Source organism: Eriocheir sinensis, chromosome 3 (genome assembly GCF_024679095.1).
Source record: "Eriocheir sinensis breed Jianghai 21 chromosome 3, ASM2467909v1, whole genome shotgun sequence".
NCBI lineage: Eukaryota > Metazoa > Arthropoda > Malacostraca > Decapoda > Varunidae > Eriocheir > Eriocheir sinensis.
In genome coordinates, this window is record NC_066511.1 from 4,623,720 (window position 1) to 4,636,956 (window position 13,237).

General features: G+C 42.2%; 1 protein-coding gene across 1 annotated transcript in view; it reads right to left on the bottom strand.

The window, feature by feature from the left end:
- Positions 1–732: 732 nt before the first annotated feature.
- The window catches only part of LOC127003868 (uncharacterized), a 23,573-nt gene continuing 11,068 nt past the window's right edge, over positions 733–13,237 (bottom strand). Inside the window, exon 4 of the mRNA XM_050870970.1 lies at positions 733–1,366. Within this exon, the coding sequence (XP_050726927.1) occupies positions 1,337–1,366 (30 nt within the window). The 3' untranslated portion in view covers positions 733–1,336. The remainder of the gene's footprint in view (positions 1,367–13,237) is intronic.

Here is a 13,237-nt window from a genome sequence, read left to right on the forward strand (position 1 = left end):
GGTATGACGACTGAAGATGGCCCTGCAACACAGCTGTCAGCAGCCTCTTCTGCACCATGACACTGAAATGGGGAATGAATGGGACTGGAGCTACTGGAACTTGATGTAGAGCTGGATACAAGTTCAGTTATTTATTCCAGTTTACTCTTTTCAGCTTGAGAGCGCTTCATTCGCTGTTCTTTCTTCTCTTTGTCCCTCTGCTGTTGTTCTTTTCAACGTGCAAGAGACATGACCCGTATTGTTGCCATTGTGCCCCGGCACACCTCCTCCCTCTGTGCTCGTAGAAACTCCCTGTCCTCGGCGATTGTAATCATTGAAATTGCATCTTCATGTGCAATGTCAAAGAGGCGATCAAGGGACAGAAGGAAATCATTCTCATTCTTCTGTTGTTTTTCTGTTCGCCCGTTTTTGTTCTTCTTTAGACTTTTCCACTTATCATGTAGTCGTACAACTTTCTCTCTCGCTTGCTGCACTTTCTGCATTGGAATATCTGCTCGATCCCAGAAGGTACTCACTAGGTTGATCGTTTCCGCTGCTGCTTCCTTGGTCTTCATCTTCTGGTTAAGATGGAGGTAGAGATAGTATTGAAGCACCTGTTTGTATGTTGGCAGCATGCTCCCCATGATAGTAGACGACTGAATCAAGTAGGTAGACACTTGTCATAGCTCTGGCTCCAGATGCCATGGTACCATAAAAAAAAAAATAATAATAAATAAATAAATAAATAAATAAATAAATAAATAAAAAAGGGACCTTAATGTCAAGGCTGCAGTGTAGAACTGCGTATAGTAGAGAGGGAAGCGACTCTGTGCGTCTGTCTCTCACAGCATCACCCAAGCAACTACAGTCGCCGCAGAAAAAATGTCCGCACCTGGCAATAACTTACATCTTTCCGACACAACATTACACTCTTGTTTAATTAGGCACACATGGTCACAAAAACTATTGATATGGACAGAAAATTTGCCCAGTACGATAGCCCCTTTACACTTCCCAAATTCTGCAAGATTTTTATGACACTAATGAAACCTTGTTATTAGAACAAACATGTATTACTATATAATAACTTTATATAAATAAAGATAAAGTTGGGGGCATACGCTGTAGGAGCGCATGGCCTTGGTGCTCTTCTCCGTAACACTGGCCCTTGAGCCTGTGGTGGGATACAAGTATATAGTATAATATCCACACAATCAATAACATCGCCCTCCTTGGAGAGAGGCGATACATAATGTGAAAAAAATAGACATTATTAAAATTAAATCCTCTGATCGATATTAATCTTCACACAACATAATATTAAATATTAGATTACCTTAAGACTTATGCAGCATTTTTACAGGAATTTAAGTCTCAGGAAGGAGTTCTGCGGAAGAAGATAAATGAGTATGATTATCAAAGTACCAATCGAAAATCCCCCCACCCATACACACACACACACCACTTTCCTCACCAGCCAACAACTACATAGCAGTTACCTTCCCACCCGCCTTACAGGCTTGGATCATGCTGCCCCTTCCCCCCCATTTCCTCTTAGTGAGTCACATCCAATGGTAGGGTTGATAAATTAATGTCAAGCAAATGATCTTTGGTCCCTTGAAAGCAATAAAACCTAGCCCAAACCCAGCAATTCTCAGAAACAGCCCTCACTCACTACACACTTGTTGGCATACAGACAACCATACATACATAACCCTTCCATCCCTCCTACCTGCAACACACAAACACACAAACAAACACACACACACACACACACACACACACACCAGCATTCCTGAAGCTGAGACTGAAGGCTAAGACAATGTTAGCACAATGAGGCAAGGCATTTCAGTAAACAAGACAGCAAAATGAAAAGTTCCTGAATTATACTTTTCAACATTTAAAATTATCTTCACCATATAATATATGTTTTCTTTTGCTAGCTGAGCTAGGCACTTTTTACATATTACTATATCTGCTTCGGAAAACATCGTAGTATTATACTCATTTTCATTTTTTCACCTACTGTTCAGACTTCTTGTTTTCGATGTGTAAATTTATGGCATTTAAGGTTGTTATAATGGATTCTAATGGTTCGCCACAAGCTTTGTAAACACACTTTTTTATAGTAACATTTATCTTGTTTGCCTGGTTCATACTGCCGGCCCCCTCTCCCTCACCTCTTGGGCGAGTAACAATCAGTCAAGGTTGATGACAATGACATATGGTTGATCTTTGGTAACTTTGGTAGAATAGTAGTCAGAAATCCCAAGCTGTCTGCATTCACTATTTCGTTGTATTAAGCACTCTGCCACTGCCTCCTTGAAGCAGTTTGCTCATCGGACTCCATTCAGACAGAGCTATTGAACACAGCAGTCAAAAGTATTTTGCCTAATCAAGTCCCTTTCTCTAACTGGCTGTCTAATTTCTCTAAATCTTTTACTGCTATTTTCAAATTAACTGATCCATTGGACTTGTTAGCTGTATGCCTCCTGATGACTACCAGCACAGGACTTCATACCCTTGGGTCTCAGTCCTATGATGTCAAACTTCCTAATGCAGGAATTAATAAAAATTTCAACTAGTATTTCATCCCTATCTCTGGTAAACTCAACTTCAGTCTTCCTTCAACTGTATTCCCTTCTTTCTATGACTTACTTTCAAGAGGGGAGTATTAAGACCTGTCTAATCAATCTCTCTTTTGGAATATTCTTCTGTTGTTTGATGGGTACTAGAACAGTGTGCCTACAGACAGTTTGTCTATGGACAATGTGCCTACCGAACATTATGCCTACGGGCACCATGGCTACCGTTCATTATGGCTAACGGACATTTGGAATTTATTTATCTATTTATTTTATTTTATTTCTTTCTTTATTTATTTACTTGCGCAGGCAAGTATTTAAAGTGGCGCCATCTTGCATTGGCTCATGCTGCCCCCAGAGCTCATTTTTAATCCTAGAATCTAGAGTCTGAGTTGATGGGTGGTCTTCTGGACAGCATGTGGGTAGTCTTAAGCTGGCGTCACACAGGGCAAATTTCTGCCAACATGTTGCTCGTTTTTGTTGGTGATAATCGCCAATCAACAATGTTGTGCATCACACTGCTACCCTGAACACTATTGTGTTGACACCACGCTCCAACAACAACAAACACTGCACCAGCATCATCTCCAGCCACTTTACCATGAATCGGAAAGATATTGAGGATTTAGAAGATTGTACTGCTGCACTGCACATAATGAAGAATGTGCTACGACTGTAGAAACGCCAGAAGAGGCATTGGGGGCGTCCATGGCTAGTTTGTTAAACTTTGTTTATACCTCGCACCAGGCACAGACTCTACCCCCGGGCGGGGGCCGAGACCGGGGTTGCCCGATTCTTTTGACGATAAGTAGCCTACTCACACATCAAAAAGTAGCGGATTTCAACATGAAGTAGCCCAATACATTTCAGAATTACTCAAAATTTAAGTAGCAGGTAGTGGATTAAAAAGTTAAGTAGCAGGATCGGGAGGCAGTGACCTGTCAGTCAGTTGAGTGTTATAAATAACTTTACACAGTGGACAAATAAATCACAAACACATACTTGCACATGTACGTCGGTTTTTGGAGTTTTACCATTTACAATTTGAGTAAATATGTACGATGATTGATTTTCAATTTACATTTACAACTTATAGCACGAATGTCATTTGACCCCGTTTCCTCCCAACCAGTCTGACGTCACATCTGTTGTCCATTCTTCCCGACCCACCAGATCTTGTTGGTTGTTGTTCATTTTGCCCAACAGCCAACAAAAACGACCAACATGTTGGGCGAAATTTGCCCTGTGTGATACCAGCTTTAGGCCACTCGGCAGCGGCTGAAAAATCCCACCTTGGTGTCTCTAGGCGTGGATCGAACTCGCATCATCCTAAACACAGCACTGTCACTCTACCCACTCAGCCACCACCTCCCCAAAATGCTACACTAAACAATCTATACACTATTCATGCCATGCTAACTTAATCAAGAACAGTACCATTGGTGTTCTGTGTCACAAAGCAAAAGAACAAAGGAGCCTACGATGCAATATGGACTTTTCTTAAGAACGAAAGAAATTTAAACCCAGCATCCATGATGCTTGACTCTGAAAGAGCAGCATTGAATTCTATTAAGATACTTTCCAGAGTCAAATCACTAGTTGTCTGTTTCACTTTGGGCAATGTGTGTGGTGAAGAATTAAAGCCAAAGGAATTGCCAGCTGGTATGCTCAATGTCCCATAAATGAACTGATGATTAAATCACTTCAAACACTTGCATTTGTTCCTTAACAAGATGTTAGCCACATATATGAACGATTTATGTCTGCACTGCATGAGGAAATGAACAAAATTTTGGGAGACTTTCTAACCTATTTCGAGGATATGTGGATTGGAAATGTGCAGCGAGGACAAAGAAGACAGCCCGTATTTCCGCAAGAACTTTGGAATGTACATGAAAGTTTTACAAAAGTTGCCTCACACCAACAAGTCGATAGAAGGCTGCCACAGAGCCTTCGACCTAAGAGTCACCATTGAACACTCAACTCTTTGCAGAATTGTAGACCGATTGCATAAAAAGCAAGCAAACAATGAACTCCTTATTGATCAGGTCAACGCTGGAGTTGCTTTCCACCAAACAAGAAAAGGTACGAATTTGTCTTGAAGAACCTCGTGGAAAAGCATGACACCATCCTAGTTCTTGACTATATTCGTGGCATTACTCACAATTTATAGAATTTCTATGTCTCCATCCTAGAATGATGTTTTGGTTTCAAATTTGATTAAATAAACCGTATTCTATATATACTTTAAAAACTAAATATCTGGACATGAAATCAAGAAGGATTATATATATATATATATATATATATATATATATATATATATATATATATATTATATATATATATATATATATAGTATATATACAGTCAAGTCAAGTATGACGTGGATTCGTAAGTCGTGGTTTCCTATGACGCGGTATTGATTCAGAACAGTAAGTTCAGATCACAGGGCTTTTTTCTTCCCACCGAGTTGGTGGCAGCTTGGGCAACCAGCAACTCCAACTTTTCCGGGTGAGCGGCACACACAGCCAAGGTCGGTTGCCCGTACCCACATCCACAACGTAAACAAAGCACTTGCCCTGTATCAGCATGGCATTGTCAGCTAAAATAAGGGCTGTCGCAGCTTGTGCTGCCATTACCCAAGTTATGGACTTGTTGCTGCAGTTAAATGGAAGGAAGAAACAGTTGTGGGTGTTGCATGCCTGTGGTTCCTTCATGCCAGTTTTCATTGTCACCACTGCGCATGCGCGGCCAACCCACCCATCTTGACTCAACCACATAAACACATGGATCGAATAACAACACACTCAAGGGTGACAGATTTATTACAAGAGAGAGAAGGCTGGGGGGATGGAGTGTACCTGTATTTGAAAAGGGCATTTGACAAAGTACTGCACAGAAGACTAATTTCGAAAATTAAAAATAGGGGTGGAGTGGGTGATGGACTGATTAAGTGGCTGGAGGACTTCCTAACTAACAGGGAAATGAGGACAATAATTAGGGACAGGGTTTCCAGCTGGTGCCCTGTGATGAGTGGGGTCCCACAAGGTTCGGTGCTGGCGCCAATAATGTTTGCTGTTTATATAAATGATATGGTGGACGGAGTGACCAGCTATGTGAGTTTGTTTGCAGATGATGCAAAGCTATTGAGATGAGTGAATGATGTGAAGTGTAATGCGGGGAAAACTGAGAAAATCGCTAACCTGTAACAACCAATGTATTGCTTGTGAATTAGGTGATGGTGCAGCAGGGCAGACATTCAGATAGACAGACGAACCAGTGATGGGTCAGCATCACATGGGTCTGACTCATAGTGAAGGTGCCGAGGATGGTTAAGTTAGGTTTTCTTTTACAGGGAACAACGAGGAGGAATTTTTCACCTAAGTCACGTGGGAGAGAGGAACAGCTGTCTCTGAACTCCTGAGTTAGCAGAACAGGCCAAGTATCTGTAACAACAACCACCGTTCGGTACTAGTTAGCCGGCAGCCACACCAGGAGGGGGGGGGATCGAGTTAGAAAAGGCGCTGAGAGCTGCATATTCAGTTAAGCCTCGCCTCTCCTCCCAACAGGTACGTGAAGTTAATTCCAACGGACAGTGATGATTTAGTATGTTACAATGTTATTATTATACCTATAACGGTTACTTCAGTCAAGCCTCGCCTCTCCTCCCGACAGGTTCCCTACTGACTGGGTGGTTACCCCCTTGTTGTGTTAGTATGTAAAGTTCCCCTTGTTGGGCTTCCATGCCCATCCTCTGGTATTTTAGGAGCACGAATGTCTCATCCCATGATTAATTCAGTAATAGAAAGGGATACTTTTTCTTGTAAGTGTCATTTGTTTAATCCAATGCTTGTGGGGACTCATGACCACCTCCTTGGTGTCCTGAACCCCCATGAGTACCATGCTTCCATGATCAACCCTGTGAACACATATCGGTGGGAGGAAATATTTTCAGTAATAATCATGTATCATTGAACCCTGATTAGGGCTGCTGTTATTTAGCAATGGTTAAGTGTTTAGGCTATGGCCAGTGTACCACATCCTTCATGTAGTTGTAATAGTCTGAAGAGATGAGTGAGCCCTTTAAGGTGAATAGGTGTGACGAGTGATAATTATTAACTAGGATTGATACTTACCTTCAGTAAGCTCGCTACCATGACCAACTGAATGATGAATTGTAAATAATAGTTAACTTCAGTCAGCTTCCTACCATTACCAACAGAATAATGAATTGTAAAGAATATTGTTGCTTAACTTCAGTAAGCTTGCTACCATTATATACCAACATGATGTGAATAAACCTCATAATTTAACCTTGTGTTGCATCACCCTAACAACCATAACAACTATGAACCTACACTCGATAGTAATATATTAAAAACAGAGTTGAAGGCAAAACAGAAGGACTGTGAGGCATTGCAGAGGGACCTGGATAAAATATGAGTGGAGTGGTACATGGCAGATGGAGTTCAACCTTGGGAAATGTAAAAATATAGAGTTCGGTAGGAGCGGTAGAAGATGTGAATATGATTTTAAGATGGGAAGTGAGATAATATGCAGAGGAATGGAAGAAAAAGATTTGGGAGTGAGTGTCTCAGAGAACATGTCACCTGACAAACACATCAACAGGATAACGGGACAAACTATAAATTTGCTGAGGAACATAAGGACGGCATTTGTGTATTTGGACGTGGAGATGATGAAGAAAATAATAGTTGCAATGATAAGGCCAAGGTTGGAGTATGCACCAGTGGTCTGGTCTCCTCACGAAAAGAAGAACATAAGAAAGCTGGAAAGAGTGTAGAGAGTGGCAACAAAGATGGTACCGGAACTTAGTGATCGAACGTATGAGGAGAGACTCAATAGTTGGGGCTCACAACCCTGGAGAGAAGAAGAGAGAGAGGAGACCTGATAGCGGTGTACAGGGTGGTGAGCGGAGTGGAAAATCTGGACAGAGTACCTGTGTGTGTGGAACAGGAGAGAAACGAGAGGACATAGAAAGAAGTTGAGGGCGACCACGTGCAGGCGAGATGTGAAAAAGTTTAGCTTCCCAAACAGAAGCATTGAGCTGTGGAATGGACTGGAGGAGGTGGTGGTTTGTGCAAGAAACATTCATGATTTTAAGGTAAAGTTGGATAAGAGAGGATATGGAGACGGGACAGCACGAGCATAGCTCTTTTCCTGTATGTCATAACTAGGTAAATACACACACACACACACCAGACTCATTAGGAACCATTGCAGATGTTTTTGACAAACAGAAACGACTTCACCATTTCTTGAGTGTGTTAGAACGTATTTGGTGAGTGGTTCTTGGCAAGAAGAGAGCAGTCATCTTTAACACTGCTCTCTTCTTGTCACTGGGTATGTTTGGCTTGTTTGAACCACACCAAATAAGTTCTAACCCACTCCAGGAAATGGCGAAGCCATTTATGTTTGTGAGAAACATCTGCCATGGTTCATGATGAGTCTGGTGTGTGCGTGAGTGTGAGTGTGTGTGTGTGTGTGTGTGTGTGTGTGTGTGTGTGCATGTGTGTTTTTACTCAATCCACATATTTGTGTGGTCAGAGTATAGATGGGTGGGTTGGCCGCTCACGCGCAGTATTGACAATGAGAACTGGCACGGAGGAACCACAGACACGCCACACCCACAACAGCTTCTTCCTTCCATTTAACTGTAGCAACAAGTCATAAACTTGGGTAATGGCAGCACAAACCGCGAGACTTCTTACTTCAGCAGACGATGCCATGTTGATACAGGGCAAGTGCTTTGTTTACGTTGTGGATGTGGATACGGGCAACCAACCTTGGCCATGTGTGACGCACACCTGGAAAAGTTGGATTTGCCGGTTGCCCAAGCTGCCGCTAACGTAGTGGGAAAAAAAAAAAGCCCAGTGTGACACCACGTTACGGACAACCAACAACTCGCTCCAGGATGGGCGCACAGGTGTTGCTAGTAGCCACAAGGGTTAGAGGAAAACGGCCTGTGTGATATTACCTTAACCCTTTCAATACGGTGATGCCAACGTCTGCGTCACAGTATGGAAAGGGTTAACCCTCTCAATACGTGACGCAGATCTTGGCATCACAGTATGGAAAAGGTTAAGAGGAAATGGAAGAGAATTAATCCTCTTCTAAACTTTAAAATCCTCTTCCATTTCTTCTTAATCCTCTTCTAAACCTTTTAAGAGGAAATAAAAGAGGATTAAGAGGTTTAAAAGAGGATTAAGAGGTTTAGAAGAGGATTAAGAGGTTAAAAAGATGATTAATTCTCTTCCATTTCCTCTTAAGGCAGCGAGGCCGCGGACCGGGTGAGCGCCACCAATGACGTCATCAAACTCCCAGCAAATCACAAGAGTATTTTCAGAGCTCAGCCAATCGTAAGGCTTCATCAGTGGCTTTAAAATGACCCGTTCTCTCTTCCTGTTTTCTTCCTTTTTCCTAGGTACGTATTATGAGATAACAAGGGAATAGAGGAGGAAAAAAGTGACCTCTGGGGGGCAGCATGAGCCGATTATAATGGCGCCACTATAAACAATTGCCTGCACCATGATGGGCTTGGGGCCGACCTTCAGGCCCAGATGAATACTCTACCGGCGCCATAGCCCACATGTAAAAAAATAGGTAAATAAATAAATAAATAAAAATAATAATAATCTCCACGGGTCTGAACAGATAAGCGCTTTTTCACTGTTTTCAATACCTCAAGTTTCGTGATACTCGAGTTTAGCGCTATACCTTCGGAACGAAGTGAGCGCCAAACTCGAGAGGGTACTGTGTGTATATATATATATATATATATATATATATATATATATATATATATATATATATATATATATATATATATATATATATATATCACCACCAGTCACCACCAGCTTTGGCTTTCATCCTCTTTCACTGACCATCCTGGTGAACAAGCCTACAACTTTGCTATCCTCAACGACCTAGAGCAGTTGGTCCAGCACCCTACACGTATTCCTGACCGTCTTGGAGATCGGCCCAACATTCTAGACCTCTTCCTTACCTCAAACCCTTCTGCTTATTCTGTCAAACTGTTCTCTCCGTTGGGCTCCTCCGATCACAATCTTATTTCTGCATCCTGTCCTATCGCTCCTGTACACCCTCTGGACCCACCGAAGAGGCGATGCTTCTGGCATTTTGCTTCAGCTCGGTGGGACGACCTGAGGATGTACTTTTCCGATTTCCCGTGGAATGATTATTGCTTCCAGGATAGAGACCCCTCTGTGTGTGCTCAGCGCATCACAGAGGTGATTGTCTCTGGAATGGAGGCATACATTCCTCGTTCTTTCTCTACTCCTCACGCTAAAAAGCCTTGGTTTAATTACGCTTGTTCTCGTGCTGTCAATGATAGAGAGGTAGCTCACAAAAGGTACCAGAGCCTTCAAACTAATGCTAATTATGAACTCTACATTTCTGCCCGAAATCGTGCCAAATCTATTCTCCGACTAACCAAAAATTCTTTCATTAATAGAAAATGTCAAAACCTTGCTTTCTCTAACTCTTCCCGTGACTTCTGGCATCTAGCCAAAAACATCTCCAACTTCACTTCTTCATCTTTCCCTCCACTCCTCAGTCCTGACGGCAACACTGCCGTCTCATCTATCTCTAAGGCTGAACTTTTCTCTCAAACTTTTTCTAAAAACTCCACTCTGGACGATTCTGGGCATATTCCTCCTACTCATCCCCCCTCTGACTCCTTTATGCCTGTTATAAAGATTCTTCAAAATGATGTTTTCTATGCCCTCTCTGGCCTCAATCCTCAGAAGGCTTATGGACCTGATGGAGTGCCTCCTATTGTCCTTAAAAACTGTGCCTCCATGCTGTCACCCTGCCTGGTCAAACTCTTTCGCCTCTGCCTGTCAACATCTAGCTTTCCTTCTTGCTGGAAGTATGCCTTCATACAGCCTGTGCCTAAGAAGGGTGACCGCTCCAATCCCTCAAACTACCGTCCTATAGCTTTACTTTTTTGTCTATCTAAAGCTTTTGAATCAATCCTTAACCGGAAGATTCAAAAGCACCTTTCTACTTCTGACCTTCTATCTGATCGCCAGTATGGGTTCTGCAAGGGGCGTTCTACTGGTGATCTCCTAGCCTTCTTAACTGACTCTTGGTCATCCTCTCTTAGCCGTTTCGGTGAAACTTTTGCTATTGCGCTGGACATATCAAAAGCTTTTGATAGGGTCTGGCACAAATCTTTGCTTTCTAAACTACCCTCCTACAGTTTCTATCCTTCTCTCTGTACCTTTATCTCCAGTTTCCTTTCTGACCGTTCTATTTCTGCCGTGGTAGACGGTCACTGTTCTTCCCCTAAATCTATTAACAGTGGTGTCCCACAGGGTTCTGTCCTATCTCCCACTCTTTTCCTGTTGTTCATTGATGATCTTCTTTCCAAAACGAACTGTCCTATCCATTCCTACGCCGATGATTCCACTCTGCATTACTCAACTTCTTTTAACCCCTAAAGGGCCGGCCTGGGTGGTCATCTACAACATCCACAGGACCGGCACCTCAGCACCAAACACCGAAAATAGCCTATATTCACACACTTGATTCTGCTGAACTACAATGCAATAACAAATTACTTTGTCGTCATAGTCATCATCAACTCTTCTTCTTTTTAATTATTGCATGAAAACGTTTCTATGTGCAGTGGTTTTGGAGAAATATTGAGTTGAAGAGGAGAGACTTTTGGAGTTAGCGAGGCTCTTGCCCGCTTCATGCTCGTTTTCGCTTGTGTGGCCTTGACTAGTGCGTAATGAAAACGGATGCCCCCATGCTCTAATTCTTATATATAGTCAATACTCTAAGCTTTCTCTATGTAACACAGTCTTGTGATGTGTGGTTTGGGAGTCATTGTAGCATACTCTTCTCATTCTCGTGTTGCTCTGCTGGGCTCGGCAGGGTCTGGCAGGAAATCGGACGCGTCAGAATCCGTGTCAGTACGCCTGTCCATCGTGAGAGCGGGCAAGATTCTGAAGCAGTAGCCTAAACATATCTCTGGCAGTGTTGCCAACGAATGGTCATCGAAAATTACCGAAAAGTAAATAAATTTATAGCGAAAAAAGCAAAGCGGCTATAACCGCCCCCGGCCCTTCCGTGGAAAAGCGGCTATAGCCGCCTCCGGCCCTTTAGGGGTTAATAGAAGACCCACCCTTCAGGAACTTAACGACTCAAGGCTGGAGGCTGCAGAACGCTTAGCCTCAGACCTTACTATTATTTCCGATTGGGGCAAGAAGAACCTGGTGTCCTTCAACGCCTCAAAAACACAGTTTCTCCACCTATCCACTCGACACAATCTTCCAAACAACTATCCCCTATTCTTTGACAACACCCAGCTATCACCTTCCTCAACACTAAACATCCTCGGTCTATCCTTAACTCAAAATCTCAACTGGAAACTTCATATCTCATCTCTTACTAAATCAGCTTCCTCGAGGCTGGGCGTTCTGTACCGTCTCCGCCAGTTCTTCTCCCCTGCACAGTTGCTGTCCATATACAGGGGCCTTGTCCGCCCTCGTATGGAGTATGCATCTCATGTGTGGGGGGGCTCCACTCACACAGCTCTTCTGGATAGAGTGGAGGCTAAGGCTCTTCGTCTCATCAGCTCTCCTCCTCATACTGATAGTCTTCTACCTCTTAAATTCCGCCGCAATGTTGCCTCTCTTTCTATCTTCTATCGATATTTCCACGCTGACTGCTCTTCTGAACTTGCTAACTGCATGCCTACCCCTCCCCGGCCCCGCTGCACTCGACTTTCTACTCATGCTCATCCCTATACTGTCCAAACCCCTTATGCAAGAGTTAACCAGCATCTTCACTCTTTCATCCCTCACGCTGGTAAACTCTGGAACAATCTTCCTTCAACTGTATTTCCTCCTGCCTACGACTTGAACTCTTTCAAGAGGAGGGTATCAGGACACCTCTCCTCCTATATTTGATCTTCCTTTCGGCCACCTCTTTTGTTTTACTTTAGGAGTAGCGTAGCTTTTTTATTATTGTTTTTTTGTGTGCCCTTGAGCTGCCTTTGTTGTAAAAAATATATATATATATATATATATATATATATATATATATATATATATATATATATATATATATATATATATATATATATATATATATATATATATATATATATATATATATATATATATATATATATATATATATATATATATATATATATATATATATATATATATATATATATATATATATATATATATATATATATATATATATATATATATATATATATATATATATATATATATATATATATATGAGTCAAAGTAACGGCCTCGTGTTCAGGAGGACAGTTCAATCTCGCCGGTGCCACCAAGCTGGGATTTTTCAGCCGCCGAGTGGCTTAAAACTACCCACATGCTGTCCAGAAGACCACCTATCAACCCGGACTCTAGATTCAAGGATCAAAGATGAGCTCTGGGAGGCAGCATGAGCCAATGCAAGATGGCGCCACTATAAACACTCGCCTGCGCCAGAACGGGCTGGGCCGACCATCAGGACCTACCGGAAAGAAGCCTTGGACCGACCATCAGGATCCACGGAAGAAGCCTACCGCAATAGGCTGCAATGTAAAAAAAAAAATATATATAATATATATATATATATATATATATATA